Source organism: Folsomia candida, unplaced genomic scaffold, assembly GCF_002217175.1.
Source record: "Folsomia candida strain VU population unplaced genomic scaffold, ASM221717v1 Fcan01_Sc028, whole genome shotgun sequence".
Taxonomy (NCBI): domain Eukaryota; kingdom Metazoa; phylum Arthropoda; class Collembola; order Entomobryomorpha; family Isotomidae; genus Folsomia; species Folsomia candida.
Window position 1 is genome coordinate 431,962 of NW_019091220.1, and position 17,872 is coordinate 449,833.

A 17,872-nucleotide genomic window follows, 5' to 3' on the forward strand; every position below is an offset into this window, starting at 1 on the left:
ATCGCCAAATCGCCGTCATCATCTTACTTTACAGACTGCTACGACTAGGAACTCCTCCTTTGGTATGGTGCTGATGTGCCGGGAGCCTTTAGAAATGGTAGAACAAGAAGGAAGAAGAAACTACCACTAGGCAACCATAGCTTCAGCATTTTGCTGCTTTCAACATCAACTTGTTGATTCTAATTCATTCCTTTGTGGTGGTGAAGCCAAGCTAAAGCTGCTTCCTCATTTCCTACTTGCTCACCCTGTGTACAACATTTCCGCAATACGGTATTATTTATTTCGGGCTTTTTGTTCCGGTAGAAAGAAATGCGATCTGGCATATTTTTTTACTGTGCAAGCAATCCGAAGTAATACGTGATTTGTGTTGAATGTCATTGAGTGTCATTTGAATGTTGCAAGGGACTTGGGACGTGTACATATGTTCATTTAACTCTACGAATAAATAGAAATAAAAAATTTTAAACTGCTATTATAAAGTTGAAATTGGTATCATTTTATAGAGCTGTACCCACTGGTCATTAAGTTACAAAAATTTTCCCCACAATTTCGCAATTTTGATAGTTCTCACCAATTTTAAAGTTAGATTTTTGCGATTAAGAAATCAAGTGTAAAAGGAAGTAGCTGGTGGTGCCCATTCCTGCTCCTGCTGCTACTCATTCTTCCCACCCCCGGACAAATTTCTTTTTTGTGGACGGATCTGGTTGTGGGGACAAGTTTTTAGCCTAATTTCTAAGGGGGAGGTGGATTACCACACCAAGGGAGTGACCTGAAACCTGAATTAACCTTGTAAATTACTCGTGTGAAACAAATCTTTACATGGACGTCTTAAAGAAGCAAATGGAGGGGATGGAGGCGAACATTCTGAAGCATCAAGAAACACTGTCGAAACTACTCTCTGACGTGGTTAAGGACCTTGGCGCTTGGCGCAAAAAAATTGAAGAAGAAATATCTTCCTTGAAAGAGGGTCAAACTACAATGGAGGCAAGGATAATCGGTGTCGAAGAAAAACTTTCACGTGAATCAATTAAGGACACGTTGCTGCAAGAAGTAAGAGAGGAGTTCGTCGAGCAAAAGCAGAGGCTAATCCGGATGGGCAATATTATTTTGATGGGAGTGCCTGAATCAAAGGAAGGGTTGAATGTTGCGGCACAATTAACGGTAATGGGGAGAAACATGAGACACCTATTTCACCAATGGCTCGCAATGCTCAGCTTATAGCTCGTATTTGCTTAGGAAATTTGCGATAACTTTCGTAAAACGTGGAAATTTGTCATGTGTGATATTGCACATGAAAGATTATTAGTTGTACTACAATAGCTTGTGTAGCAGTTGTCAATATCTTATTTTTAGCAGAAGATATGAAGCTCAACATTATCCTCTTCAATTGCATGCATTTCGAGCTTCATATCTTCTGCTAAAAATAAGATATTGACAACTGCTACACAAGCTATTGTAGTACAACTAATAATCTTTCATGTGCAATATCACAGATGACAAATTTCCACGTTTTACGAAAGTTATCGCAAATTACAAGAAAAAAAGGTCGGTTTTTCTGTGGCTTTGACAGACCAAAGAGTATAGATCATGCCCATTCGCACCAGTCACGGGAAATTCAAAAACATAAACATCATCCTTTGCCATTTGAATGAGTAAAGTCCTGCTTTATTTTGGAAGAATTGAGCTTATTTAAAAAAACGTAAGTGGTTTAACTATTTCAATTTATAATTTTATAAATTACAATGGGCGTGCTCACGACAAAGTTTTATTTAGCATCGCAACCCACTCAGTATTATTTATCATTGTATGCATGTTGCGACAAATGAATTGTTTCCAGCACAAACTTTAAATTTTAGCCCGACCCAGGGCTTATGTAATTGTCATGCCCGTCCGTCAGTCAGTTTTTTCTATAACTCTCGAATGAGTAAACCGATGGACTTGAAATGTCTACCAGATTCATACTGGACAAAGCTAGGAAACGAGTTCGATTCGAACATGGGCGAAATCAATCCAGTTGTTCAAGGGGTCATCGGAGTGGCTAGAATAAATTTCGAAATTGTAGTTTGGTCACAAGCCCATTCAGTCGACCGAATCCACTCCAATTTTATTTTACTAAATGTTTCCCATTGTGTGATCATGTAAGCAGTGATCGTCCTGAATACACAAACATTTGTGAAAGTAATTCGAGGAGAGAGAATTTGAGGGTGAAAGCAAACATAAATATGACACTGTTGGTTAAGTATTTATTTAGTTCCACGGGTGGACATAATCTTGGAGGTGACTGAACAATTGCTTTGAATGGACTTTCAAGTAACAAACTTGGAAATGTCTCCACGATTAAGGTCGAATTTTTATCATCCAGCTAAAGAATCGTGGAAAAATTAAAATAGAAATGGCTAGAAAATAGAAATATGTAAAATTGTATTTTCTGGGTAAATTAAAAATATGTTCCTACGCCAACTTTGCAAGATATGCGAGATATAAGAACGTTGACGTGAGCCCGCTCAGTATTAAACTATAAATATGGAAGGTACTAATTAGTCAAAGGTTTGATATTTTTTATTCACAGAAATGGGGCCTATATCTAAAAGGAGAGCTGCCTGCCGAAGAAATTGGTTAGGTGGTACTAAGAAAACTATCGTTACAAACGTCCCAACATGTGGCGCCGAAGGTCAATGTACATCAAGGGTAGATTGTGTAAGACCTGAAAGGCAGGACTGTGTAACACCTGTGAGGACGAAAGCGTACTCTAAAGTTACAAAAACGGTGACACCTATATCCCTCCCCGATATCACAACACCACGAACTAGGAGGTTTATAAATAAAGGTTTGCGTGGCCGCAGGCTGTCTTTCACAGAAGAGGAAGCAACAGAAGTTGCGAGCGAATTAGAACTTCCGAAAATTGAGGGCAGAAGAATCTTTACAACTGAGTCAATCGAATGGCTGATGAGATATAGTTCTAACCATGGGACAAAATGTCCAGGAGAACTATACTTTGAAAAAGAAACACGTACTGGAATGCGTTCCACTTTTGTGGCAAAATGTAAACAATGCAACGAAGTATTTGTCTTAGACAGTGACACGGGTAACAAAACTACACACGTGACTCATGCAGCTATATGGGCAACTAATTCTACAGGAATGGGATACACAGCTTTGGAACATTTTTTGGCTTGCTTGGATGTCCCTTGTATGGCTTCAAAAACGTACTATAAGCACGAAGCACGATTTATGGAGGATCTTGAAATTGCTTGGAAAGACCTCCTCGTTGAAAACGGTAAAAAAGAGCGAGAAATGGCCGTTACTCTTGGACAAGTTGATAGCGATGGTGTCGCGTGGACCGTAGTATACGCTGATGGGCAGTGGAGTCAACGGTGTTACAACCAAAATGGGAAAGCTAAGACTGGGAGCGCTGTAATTATTGGCGCGCTAACCATGCTACCTTTATTCGTAGGCGTCAGAAACAGTTATTGTTTGATTTGTTCAAGGAACAATGGCCAAAGCCACGAAAAATGCTACAAGAATTGGGGAGGTTCGCCGCAGGCTATGGAAGCAGATCTTATCCGCGAAGGATTTGAACAAAGCATTGAAGTGCATCAGTTGCGTTTCAAAAAACTTATTGGGGACGGAGATTCCAGCGTGTTTAATGAAATACAATACATTTATGCCAAAGGCAGTTCACCCTTCCTTGAGGTGGAAAAAATCAATTGTGTAAATCATGCAATACGAAGACTCAACACAAACATACTTAGTCTTGTTGGAGATACAGGTTACGACCTCAGTTGTAGATCCATCGTGCAAACCCGATGGTCTTCTATAGGCAAGTATTGTCAATACGTAATAGAACACAATCGAATCAATCGACCTCAAACAAACCAGGACACTTTGCGTTCGGACATAAAAGCGGTAATGCTGCACGTACTAGGCTGTCATAGAAATTGTAACAGTTACTTTTGCAATGGTGGGAAAATCATAGTACCAGAAAAATTTAAATCAAATGACGGAAATTTACAATCCATCGAAGATGGACAGCGGACGGACACTCAAAAAGAGATTCCAGATACGGATGTGTCGGTTGGTATGAAACTCAAAGACCCTAAATTCTACCATAAACTCGAAGAAATATTTACCAGACTGGCGAATCATTCAAAGTCCTTGCTGCTTGGCCTAACGAACAATATTGCAGAATGCTTTCAAGCACAAATAAACAAATTTGCACAAGGTAGACGAGTCAACTATACTAAAGGTGGTAAATATAACCTGAAGGTTATGGAGGCCACCTTCGGATTTCAGTTCGGTTCAGGTTGGACAAAATCTGCATTCGAAAAAACAAAACAAACTCTGGCTGGAAGTCAATGGACAAAAAAATTAACTCAAGGTATTCAACGCAGAGCAAGAGCTACTGCCAGAAAAACAAAACGCAAGAAGCGGATATTTTCAAAATTTGTCAAGAAAGGTTTGCCTGAATTTTTCAGCAAGAGGAGGAAGCCGTTGGGGAACCCATCATATGGCGGACATGCAGAAGACGTTGGCTTGCCGGAGTCGGAGTTGAGAAAGAGAGTAGACGAATTTGTTGCTCAACACTCAATTAGCTCAAAGGAAGAGCAGTGGAAAATACACGAGGAAACTGTCGGGCAGTTTGCGAATCCGTTATATGTTGAACGCCGGCAGTTCATGATAACAGCTAGCATAGCTGGTAGAATACTCTCTTTAGCGGACAAAACGCCTAACGTTGCTTTGCTTGACGATCTTTTAGAACCTCGAAATTTGAATGCCAATCCAGCAATAATCTGGGGCAAACAAAACGAAACAAAGGCTATTCAGCTTTATGAAAAATTATACAATGTAGTTGTGCATCGGGTATATTTAAATCTTTAGAGTTTGGACTACTAGGAGCTTCATCAGATGGTGTGGTTGGAACCGACGAAATTATAGAAGTAAAATGTCCACACAAGGAAAGGTTTGCAAAACCAACTGATGTAGTTTTACACAAATCCTACGCATTACGCCTTAGTAAGACCTCTACACCAGAAAATCCTGTGGATGAGTTTGCTAAGACATCTCATTATTATGCACAGGTTGTAACGCAGTTGCACGTAACAGGACGAACGTGGTGCGATTTTATTATATGGACACAAGGTCCATTGGACGAAATTACTGGTAAACCAGTGAATCCTGAAGGTCAACTGCATGTTACCAGAGTTTACAGAAGTAACGAAACTTTACAAAAGTGGAATGCAATACGGGACAAGGCTAAAATATTTTATGTCGAAGACTACGCTCCCGAAATTGTGGATCCCATGTTTCCTAGGAATATGGGATATCGTCAACCGACGTACAGGCTTGAAGCCTACCGATCGACACAAAATATAAAAGCCAATAAACTAATCAACACAATTACATCACAAGCACCTGAAAAGTCACAAGTCAGTGAAGCAGATCACACGGAGGAACCTCCAATAAAAAAGCCTACACGCCGCCGAAAATCGGTTAAAAATATTACTTAATTTATTTAATTTAAAGAACCAAATTTAATACTTGAATAACTTAATAAATTTAAGTTAAAGTCACTTATTCCAGTTAAATTTATGTATTTATTTCTAACTTTCTTATACCAAATCATATCATACTAATACTTCGTATACTGACATCTGATCTAAGCACGATTGCAAAAATTCAAACATAGTTTCCCAAATTTTACGCATTTTAAGTTTGTCGTACATATTACATATTTTCATACAAATTTTGAGGATTTTGGGTACATACATACTTTCCTTTAGGTACATAAATATCCGCCCTCTGATTATAATATAATTTTTATGTACTAATACTTTGTACTCTTGCATGAACTAGCATCAATTCTTTGTATTACTTTTCAAAATTTTGTCGTTATCTTTTGAAACATTCGTCCCCTCTTGAGAGAGTGCATTTTGTTACTAAATGGAACGAAAGCCGATATTTGGGAGACATTTTTGAAGAGATTTAATTATCCGACGCCTCATCGTGTGGGTTTCAATGCTGGAATTTTATAAACCCCCCTCGTTAGCCAAACCTGTAGTTAATCCAAATCGTACTTAGAATTTACGGCCACAAAGAGATGGATGTCACCGGAATCGAGGAGTAGCTCGAGGCCTTCTTTGTGTTGGGCGAGCTGGCCAACACAGAAATTTAGAATAATATTTTGGACACAATTTTCGCGAAACAATTAATTATTTCGCTGCATAGGCACCGTGGAGCAAGACGCGTTGATCAAAGCCCTTAAAACGGGACAAATTTTTGCCGCTGGGTTGGACGTAATGACCCCAGAACCGCTCCCAGTCGGTCATGAACTTACAAAATTGAAAAATTGTGGTAAATTGTGGAAATTTTGAAATTAGGGAAAAGATTTATGGAGTGATTTTGACTGCTTTCTTGGAATTTTAGCCGTTTTGCCTCATATTGGGAGCGCCACGATTCAGGCGAGAATGGCCATGGCAATGTTGACGACGAGAAATATTGTTGTAGAGATTTGGAGGAACATAAATATCGACGAATTTCGACTGCTCCTGGTTCCTCGATGCCCGTTCGGGATACTTCCAAATCGAAGAAGGTTGACGCGCAAGTTAGTAATTATGCAAAAACTAAATAAATACAACTTCAAACAAGCACAGTAATTAGTTTTCAACGATTTATTTTCATTTTAAAAAACCATCAGTTGGGAGAATACACTCCGACGACATCCAAAATACCGCCACAGTAAATGCAGAAGTGGCCCTCGATCTGCATATCTAAAAAAAGTAAAATTTATTGAAATAAACCATTGCAAACGAAATGTAGCAAAAGGGTGTAAACACACGGAAATGTCTTAGTATTTCGCCAACGTCGTCTTCCTCCACCTCCCCGTCTTTGTCTCACATTACTCCTCGTTCTTAATTTTACGAAAATTGAGAGAAAATACTCCTCACGCAAGGTCAACATTAAATGAAACATTTGCCAAAATGATTAGCGCTGGGTGACAACTTTGCCCGATTCGAGACTCGACCAGAATTTCGCCTTCATTTCTGACATGACGCCACCCACGTATTTCAAACGTCTAATCTCTCTAACTTGAAAATAATTTGCTGTCTAGCCATTATGGACATATGTGACTAGGTTTTAAATGCATCCTTGCAGATTGTACTGCTTCTTGCATTTCAGATCTGCGACAGAAATGTTGTCGTAGGGTTTCGAAGTTCCACCCAATCGGTAGTTTTCGACTCTACAAATTTCCCATTGATAAATAGCTTGGTGGTCGGGAAGGAGGAAGTGGAGGTTGTTGGATACACGGACGGACAAGACATTTCCGTATGTTTTCACCCCCTTGAATGACAGGATGACGAACCAGCTGCCACAGGGGCGAAGCAAGCTCCGCATCTTCGCCCTTGGAACCGAACACGACATCGCTGGCAAGCAGGAGCCCTGGGGTGGGCCTCAGCTCCACAGGCAAAGCAAAACCGGACAACAAACGAATTCTGTAAAAAAAATAGATAAGGTGAATTAGTGTATAACAGAGTTTATAAAATCACCCAGCATAAAATGCAAAATATCATAAAAAATGTTTGGAGTTGGGGTTTAAAAAGAGAGGTGCGAAAGGTTAGCGAGCGGCAGTTATCGTAAGACAGACGGAGGTAAGGTACAGAAGCCCTGGTTAAAAATAAACACAAATACCCGTCGAATAGGTGGATCGGGTTGTGGGTGGGTCCGTCCTCCCCGTGTGTAGGGATGAGGGCGAGCTCCGCGCCTTCCCCTCGGAGCACCGCCTCGCCGGTCACAACTCGGTGGTGGTGACCCGTGTAGGTTCACCCTTTTCACAGCGGCGCCTTTACCTCTTTCCTCTTGGTCTTCTTGCTTCTCTTGTCGATTTTCCTTCTCCACCTTATCCTTATCTTTGTCCTCCTCTTCATCTTTTTCTACTCTTTCACCTTTTTCTTTGTCGTTAGGTTTCCGTGGTGGGGGAGGTGGGGGTGGAGGAGGAAGAGGCATCATCATTACAGCACTCATCTGACAAAAAAATCAAGGTCTTGATAAATAATTATACCCAATTCTTGCTTCTGCTTCAACAAATACGACATTTTAAATTTTAACAAAATACTCAACAAATAGAGATATATTTATACTTGTGGATAAACAACTAACTCTGCTACCAATTAATTGACCCACCTTGATTCAGACGAACGGACGACCAGGAGGGTGTAATGATTTTACCTTCTGCTAAAATGTCAAAGTTTAAGAGTAACGATATGTAGCCCAATTAACGGTCCAATTAATTCTTCGGACTTAATCTTCACCACCGCGTCGTCACTTTATTAATTGTTCGCCAGGGCTGTTTGGTTTCCTCTCAAAGGCAAACTACCCTCGACCTGGAGACTATATCACCTGTAATAATAAATTAATTTTTAAGCACATTTATAGAATGAATAAATGGATTACCACGACAACCAATTAATTTGGTAATTAATTGGTTGTCATGGCAACCAATTCGCTTACCTAAATAGAGTCGAAGAAAGGAGAAGGTTCTGCTGCAGTTGCACTGAAGAAACTGCCAAAAATGAGTGAGACGAGGAAGCGTGGTAGTTGGTGAAGAAACAGGAGGTAGGCGACCTCTGCCACCTCCTGTTTCAACCCAACAGTTCACTCTTGCTCAACTGCTGGAGTACAAAAGGAGCGTAGTACCTTAATGAAAGTAATTGTACCTGAATGGGTAGGTCCTCTACACGATAACCGAATTGGTGACTCAGAAGGAAGAAAGCCTCGTCCAATCCGGATTAACTTATCCACAGTTCAGCAAAAAACCCAGGCATTAAAAAACTGTTCTATGTTGAAGGACAGGACCGAATTTAAGACCATCTCAGTGCGGAAAGATCTAACACGTAAAGAGCAAGCGGAATGGAAGGCAAAATCTAAAGCGAGGGTTGTAAAAGGGACGGGCGCAACATCGTCTGAGCGAATGGCCACACGACTTTCAAAGCGGAAGAATGAATGTAAACTTGACTCCCAACAATCCAAGATACATCGAGTGGGTGTGACAAGCATGGAAACGAACTGACTAGCAGCAAATCGTACTATTTTAAGTGGTCATCAAAATAAACATGGTTTAGACCTGACAGGGAGTATTGTATTCCCACAAACTTTGTAATGTACAGAAAGGACCGATCTACTCGAGGGGGTGGAGCTGCAATATTGGCGAGAAATGATTTAAAAGTAAATGAAATATCCTTAGCTAATATTGACTGGTCTGATCCCTCTTACTTAGAATATTTATGTTTATTCGATTCAAGTGTGTAATATGAAATCTAATTGACAAGAGCATAAGAGTGCTGATTTTCCTACTTGGGGTGGAAATTTGCTAGATTCGATAATTGTCAAACAAACTCAATCTACTTGTGTGACTGTAGGACACTATGTAAAATGTTTAAAATAATTAAAAATATTTCTGTTCCATATTTTGACGAGTATTTTACTAAAATTTGTGATGTTCACAATCATGACACCAGAAGATCTTATAATGCTCTGGTTAGCTCTGTTAAACCGAGGACCTCTCATGGTCTAAATATTTTGCTGGTGTAAATTTATGGAATGGTTTGAATGAAGAGCTAAAATTCGAGTCAAGCTACGCTGTTTTCAAAAAGAAACTGAAGTCCATGCATTTCAACTGATATTCGTTGACTAATTATCGAGCATCACTCCTAAACCGCTCTCTTACTCTAATACTTAATTTTAGGTATGTATGTACGTGTACCTTAGTTGAAATATTTTTAACTAAAAGACTGACTGGCTTGATCAGGTAATTTCCCATGTGCAATGGGGTCTGACAAGCTTATAATGAAAATTATGTGTTTTAAACTCTTTTTGGATTTAATAAATCATGCTAAATAACAAAAAAAAAAAAAATTTGTAAGACATCCCACTAACTTGGTAATTGAAATGCGCATGAAAAAATATGGTACCAAGAAAACGGTTGATACGTATGTATAAAGCTTCGATTAATTTGAGAAAAGAAGCCCTAAAACTTAAAGAATTCGAATAAGATCAAAGTCCAAAAAGTAGGAGAACGACCATGCTTAATTCCGCCTACACAGATCAATGGAAACAAACGTACATCCTCAAATTTGAAAAAAGTTGTCCAATCTACGCATATAGAGAAACACGCCTGAAAGTGGGACCAACTTTCACCGGTGTAAAGTCTCGAGCACCCTGCAGCACTTGGATCCATCCATCCATCTACCCACCCACCCTTTTGGCATGACTGTTGGTGTTAGTGTTAACATAAGATTTACGGCGAGTGGCTTCGTTGGCCGGGTTTTCTCTCCTCGCTTTCCAGTGCTAACCAGCAAGTACTTTTGGATGTGGAAATGCCGAGTCGTGGAGGAATGTTGCATAAATTACTTTTATTTCCCGTGTTCACACACACCCACCCACCTCCGACACACCACTAACCAACCGCACCATGCCACGCGTAAAATGCCCAGGTCAAAATACGCGGATATGGATAAAACAAGTCGGAGGATCCACAAGACTTACGGCTTTTTACTTGCTTAAAAATTCTGAATGACCATCATTTGTTTTCTTTGTGGTTCCACCAGCCTTGCTGAATTTGACTGGATGGACCACTAATGCCCGGGTGGGCATGCCAAAAAAGATACGGAAAATCCTCCCGTCCAAATAATTCTGCATCTACCACAATTAAGCCGTGGTAGAAACAGAAAATAGTGCTGTCATCAGCGATGATAACTCTAAATTAAAAGCTGACCCGAAAATTTGCGACTTTCCCCCGTACTTTCTCTCCCGGCCATAATTTTTCATGCATGCATACATACAACTCTGTAGGTTGATACGGGTTATAATGCTTCAAGTCGTTCGAGTTCTAATTTAACGAGATGTGAACCTCTTCACAAATAACGATCTTTATCTCTTATCCGTAACCTGACAAGGAGAGGCAAGGACTAGCTGGTGGATAGCTGGAGGTGGTGGGTTTTTGGTTAGTTTAGCCGTTCCTGGAAACAGTTAGGAGGTTGTTTGGTTCTCCTTCTTGGAAAGAGTCGCTGATTGCAATTTTCATCCTTAAAACCTCTTTACTTACTAAGCGTTTCTCTTCTCCTCCTCCTCCTTCTCCTCATCTTCTCGAGCCACAATTTAGAGTCGAGAGTTTGGATTTAGATTAAAGTCTCCAGACCTAGATTGTGGATTGAAGAGTGCTTATTTGTTTACGAAACCGTTGAAATTGCCCACTAGGCTTAGCAGCAGGAGGGAAAGAGAAGCATGGCAGGCAGGCTTGGTAGTTTCGTTGGTGGTGGTGGGGTTGGATTTTGGATTGGAGGAGATAAGTGGGAGAGGTAGAGAGAAGTGGGTCTGCCTCGTTGGTTGTTTGGTTTACGGGATTATATTCAATTTAGCTAAAAACTCCAGGTTCGTGTCCTTGTTTTAAGTTTTATTACAGCTGCACGTACAAACCAAACCTTTTTAATGTCAGTGAAAGCATTGCACATCGACTTCTAGCAGGAAAACAAACCTTGCCTTGCTTATCTCCAGGCAGATAAATGGAAATGATATTATTGTGCAAATTCTACCAAAAACAAGGCCAGTTCTATTTATTTCCATCGCTTTGGAGAAGTCCATGTGAAATGACACATCCATTTGTGATGTCGCTTTCCTTTGTTTATTCATTTACTTTCTCCGTGAAACCAAATTTGTTTTTAGCAAGACATAAAATCGATGCGAATTTACGATATCTATTAACGAGTAATGGTGATGCAGTCCGAAATGAATGTTGGCATCATGTAAGCAGCACTCCCATTTGCTGGCGGAGGAGAACTCGATAGGCTCCCTTTGTTTACACCAGTGACCTAATGCGCCATCATTAAATTTGTGAAATAAAATCCACCCCCATTAAATTAATTGGGGTGGGTCTCCCAAAGTAGTTTGTTTATTTGAGACATAAATCATGGCGTTATCTTTACGGTATTGTAGCCAACTTTCACTTGTACTCTGTGAGATGTGGTTCGTTCTCGTTTGACAGCTAGCTATCCAGACAGGGCAGAACAGAGGGCTCAAATCTCGTCGCCATCAATCTGTCGTTTCGTTGCTACATACGCAAGTAGATATGTTTGGATGGATGATGTTGTTGTGGATGTAAAATCGCAGACATCTCTCCGACAAGGATGCCTCACATCCCATCCAATTTTCATCATCATGAGTGGATGAATAACGTGGGAAAGTGAAATTTTCATGACAGCAACCAATCAGCAGAATGCATAACATGACGGTATGAAAAGTAGTAGGAGCGGAGAGAGGTAGATAAGACGAGTAGCAGCAGCATAAAGAATTTAGTTTTTGGGCTATGTTCATAGGTGCATTTCTACTTTCTCTATTCACGGTGGTGAGGTTGTCAGTCGGTCGGTTGTGCGCATAATAAGACATAAAACGAGACGGAGAGTGAAAGCAATTTTATGTAATAAGGAGAACGGATGTATAAGGTGAAAGTCAGAGAATGCTCGAAACAAATGCATGCATGCAACACATTCGTTCGTTGATGGTGAATGAATGCGATTCCATCGACGAGGACAAAAATAGGAAAGAATGCAAAAATGTGGAATGCAATGGAGCTGCCAACCACTTAGGGTAGGTGTTTATATGGGGCGGAAAGAGTGTAGGGCAGGGATTTGTATAGATTTCTAGAACCCGTGATGATATTCAGATAAGTTTGGAGGAATATCTGAGCAGAAAAGATTTCATTTTTTTGCACCAAATCTTACCCCGTTCTTCACACAATGCATAAAGCCCAACCAACGTGCATAACATGGAATGCATCAGAATTCTCTAATATACAACTTTCACTTCCTCTTCCTCCCAAAATCTAATCATAACAGAGACGCCTACATTTAGTAGCAATTTTAGAGAAATTTCCAGAACTGATGTGCACCCTGATTGTAGAATCAAAATCATTTTTACTTTCCAGAACCGGATATTAGATATTTTTGCACACCTACTTAATACTGTCAGCGTACAACCTCGACCATCACGTGCTCGTATCCTTCCCATACTAATTAGTATGGTAGGGATACGAACGCGGGAGGCAAATTTTGGTCGAGGTTGCATGCTGGCCATAATATTTAGGGAAGGCGCATATTTATATGAATGAGTGCATTATGTAATGTAAGTGCGTAGTTTATTCATATCATGTTTTTTAACAAGGCCAATATTAAAATTAGCACAAAAATCACTTCAATTCTGACATAAACAACGCATAAATATTCTAAAAAATCTGCAACATTCTCAATTTCCATAAAATTTTATGTTCCTAATTTATCCACATCTTTCTAAGTAGTACAACCACAAAGAGGACGTGTATTTCTTAAATAAAAGCTAGGAGCAGAATTATACGGCCGCACGTAAAGAAAATGTCGCAATAAGGATCCCATGCGTCTTCTCGAGTTTGTTAAGATTCAGCTTCTACCACGCTCCCCAGGGATCTCGCCATCAACTCGCTTGCCTCTGAGGTCAGCATGGGGTTTCTCTTATTTTCTTGTTTAATGTTCAAAGGTTGTCTCTTCTCTGGGCTCTAACTAACCAAGGTTAAGTTGCCCATTGCTTTTTAGCAGTTTCACTCACTTTCCTCATGGCGTGTGTGTGTGTCCTGCTGTTGACTTTACATCATCACGGCACACAAGAAGAGTCAAGCTTCTTGCCTCATCATCATCTCATCATCATCTTTTCTTTGCCTCTGTTTGTCTTTGCTAGCGCAATAATAATGAAGGAGAAGGGATCCAAACGCAAATGTTTTTCGGGGAAGATGAGAAGCTTAAATGTTGACTTAGGTATTTCGTAATGGTATAATATTTAGAGTTGAATAATGAATGTACGCAGTGGCATATGTATGTATGCATCATTTAAATTGTTTTCTTTTCCTGCTTGGAGTAAGGATTACAGGTGGATCTTTATGGTGTAGGTATTTCCTGGAAAGAAATTATACCTTCTGACCTTTGAAACTTGGAGGACATAAATATTTATGTGGCATTACACACCTGTAAAATTTCTCGTTTTAATTAATTACAGAAATTATACAGGCTACACACATTTTAATTATTTTTAACTCAATCAAAAATGCTCATTCAACCACATGCTCAATATTTTATGCATGATTTTCACCTTTCAAATCGAATCTTACTATTGAATAAAGTATGTCAAATTGCACACCGTCTCGGAATATATTTCGACGACCTGCGATTCTCCCAGTCAATTATATCTAATCCGCCTACGTGCAAAACTCGAATTTCTCAATCCGACGTGTTCCAAAGCCAACTGCTAATGAGACCCCTCATTAAGGCTGTTTTGTTCGGGAAAGCACCTCTCCTCCCAAACCCAACCACCCTTCCGCCTCCTCCTGCTGCCTGTCAACACATTTCTCCCCTGTCGTGTTTACTCGCTGAAACGTCAAGCGTTTCGAGGAGATGAAAAGATTTCTGAGTCAAAATCAAACTAAAAGTTGTCGACGAGAGGTAATTTTATTTCCAGAACTGTCCATCGCTCACACAGATAATCAAGCGAGGAGAATATAGTCGGATCAGATAATAAATAATGTGAAGAGCAAATTGACATTTCACTTTCACCTCCGTGTTTATGTGTTACTTGTTTTCACTCTGGGGCGAAACCTTACTCGGTGGTAATCCGGTACGAATAGAATATACGATATCCTTAGTTGACGAAGGTTTCGAAATTTTGGACCAAAGTCCAAACCAGATTGCTTTCCTTGTTCGAAACCAAATCAGAGGAGGACAAATGACTTTTAGCGTGAAATGCAATTTGATCTTAAATTAATTTTCCACGTTCCACTTTCTCTGCGCTTCCCCGTGTTCTCCGTCAACGGAGGAGGACCCACCTTGCTTTATCTAATCATCCCTTGCTCTCTCTCTCTCATAGTCGAAATAGAGTGGCAGCAGAGCTAGAATGAATTTCACTAGGGATCCTCCAACCGTAAATCAACCACCTTGCAATACATTTACACATTTTCAATAAATACATGATTCTCTCAGAGTGCTGTGTTGGTTAGGTGGGTGCAATCCTCTTAATTTAGCGTCTGGTTTCCTCTCTAATGCCATAAACTTTGTGGACAGGCAGAAGTGTATGACTATTTCACCTCTGACTTTACTTTCACCAGGCTTCACCACTGAATAACAAAGTATGCAAAATTACCCAAGTGGATGATCAATTATTTATGTGTAAATTGAAGTATCGAACCAAACTGGAGCTAGGCATATACTGACAAGTTCGGTATTTTGCATGCTGACATAAATTCAAAATTATATCCTTATTTACGTATTACATACGTATGAATAATTAAAAACTTTCATCACGTTGTAAGTAAAAGGTTGTTAAAAAGTTGTAAATATTAAAATATCTTCAATGAAAGTATTCACGGATGTGGAACGTGTTCATGAAAGATGGAACTGTGTATTGTTGCTTTAAAAAATGAATTTATATTCTCACGCACACAAAATCCCTGAAATTACAATTTTCCATCTCTGCATTCCCATGCATGCATTCCCACTGTTTGCAAAGTCTTACCGGGATACCGTGCTGATCTGTGAATGTGCTCATTTCCCTGTATAATGTGAACCATGAATTTGAATAAATTGCAACATGATATACGATACGATTGAGAGCCGAGCCCATTTTGTCTTTCCAAACTGCGATCCCTGACATATTTACTGTTATTGCGCAGATAGAGCATAATAATAGAAATCAAAGAACACAATTCAATACTACCACCTGGATAGAAAAGTGACGCTAAACGGGTTTGATTAGTTTTTACAGAACAAAAAAAACTGGCTTTCACACTGCCCAAAAGAGAGAAAAGAGGTGAAAGAATATTTGATATTTTTCACCATCAAAAAATTCAGTTGGCAACAGATCAATAGAAAGTACATTTAGCAAATCGAGTTTGAACCCTGAATAGTTCCGCTCGTGTAAATTGCTTGCTCTGCAGACGTATGACTTCATTCCAACTACATAGATTCCACGCCAAATTAGTTGAATAACCGAGAAAGCTACCTCTCATTTTCTACATACACACGTATACTCATTACTCGGTGAAGCTACCGTAACAAGTCGCATATAACCAACCAACCAACCATTAACAAGCAGTCGGATGATGAAGAAATTGGAGATTGGAAAGCACCACCACCATCAAAACCATACATACACATACCCATCCACCATGAGAGATAGATAGGTGGCTGGTACCCCTGCACCGTGTATGCTACGGCTTCTTTGAATGACTGATGTAATCTAACGCAGACGGTTCTTCCACACGGATGAGACGATAAGAGGACAGCAGCAGCAGTAGCATTTTGGAATCTGGATGATGGCATATGGCAGTCCTACCGATGAAGAACGACCACCAACTTTCACGCCTGGCTTAGTCGTGGGATCAGAATTTGAGAAGGTATTCAACTATACAGCATGTAGTAACCCAAGAAAGATGAAGTTTGTTTGTTGGTTGGTGGGCGAGAGAGAGAGATAGATTGGATTTCTCAATCCTCCCTCTCCAGATCCCACTCACCCTTCAAACTCGTACTTGTAGTTGTCACAAGGATATTGGAGATCATGGAAGTGGATGTAATTACTTACTGATTAGGTTCTTCAGTCCAATTAATGGATCCTGAGCTCATACATACCATACTTGACTCACTTTCTCCCCAACTCCAGTCCACCACCACCACCACCACCGCTCAAGTAAACTCTTGAACCCGAGGTGATTCTTCCTCCCTAATAATGCACCTACTTACCTGGCCAAAGAAACTTAATCAATTCTTCTCAATCCTCTTGTTAAGTGTGGATCGTAAGAACATGAGAGGAACATTTGTAGAGAAGAGAACTAGTCTTGGAGAAAGCACATATTAGGAACAAGTCCGTAGTAGCAGGCCATGTTATACGCATTAGTTACCTGTGTTACATCACCTGCTTGATTTCACTGCACGGTCCAACTCCTTTATTCACTCTCAAAGTCCAAGTTGCCAGGTTGGTTGTGAAGAGAGATGAATCCTCACGTTGGGGATGATGATGGATCTGTGAGAATTTTCTCCCTTTGTTCGGGTCATACTCATCTTTGGCCTGGTAGAGAAGAAGTAGATATCGGAATTGAAAACTGCTGCCACATGTAATTAATATTGTGGGCTCTTATATAACTGCTGCCCGGGATGAAAGGGAAAGTTGTTGATGCGGAGGAAATACATAAGGACAAAGTCTGAAATTCTGTGATACGTCTGTGTCGCCGTGATTGTGTCTGGAATTGACAGCATCTCGACAAGTGAAGCATTTAGAAGTCATAGTTTCGAAAATTAGCACAGGAGAGCGCATATTATTACGTAGCACACTTATCACGTTCCCAGAATCATGTAAAGTGGAACAGTTGCATATGTATTCTTCTTGGAAGAGGCACAGATTGAGTTCTATTCTGTAACTGAAGCAGCGATTTTTGTCTGCAACCTACCTGGAAACCTTTGGTTGCCGGCCTACTTCCACAGCAGGAAACATTGGCTTCACCCCGTGAAATATTATTACTAGAAATTGGAAGAATTTAGTCCGCAGTAGCATATCGAGTCTGAAATAATAGTGGCAGTTGGCTCCATGCAGCTTGCCAAGCGAATCCAATCGAACCAGAGTCTCCAGGATCTCTGGAGATTTAACCCTTTCATTCAATTTAACATCTCCCACCACCACCTTTGCAGCCCAGGCCCAGCGACATGGCCAGAAGCAGATCAATTTTTCATTCTCTTTCACCTGCACTGCATTTGTAGCTATCTCCACATAAACGTATACGTAGAGATGGATAGATAGGCCGTGGAAAAGTAGATAG

General features: G+C 40.1%; 1 protein-coding gene across 1 annotated transcript; it reads right to left on the reverse strand.

Moving 5' to 3' along the window:
* Positions 1 to 6,655: 6,655 nt before the first annotated feature.
* LOC118438945 lies at positions 6,656 to 8,013 on the reverse strand. The gene is made up of 3 exons (XM_035859891.1): positions 7,687 to 8,013; positions 7,361 to 7,490; positions 6,656 to 6,767 (listed from the first exon to the last, which is right to left on the reverse strand). Exons 1-3 carry the CDS (start codon positions 8,005 to 8,007, stop codon positions 6,691 to 6,693), a joined length of 528 nt encoding a protein of 175 aa, XP_035715784.1. The 5' UTR covers positions 8,008 to 8,013; the 3' UTR covers positions 6,656 to 6,690.
* Positions 8,014 to 17,872: the final 9,859 nt, after the last annotated feature.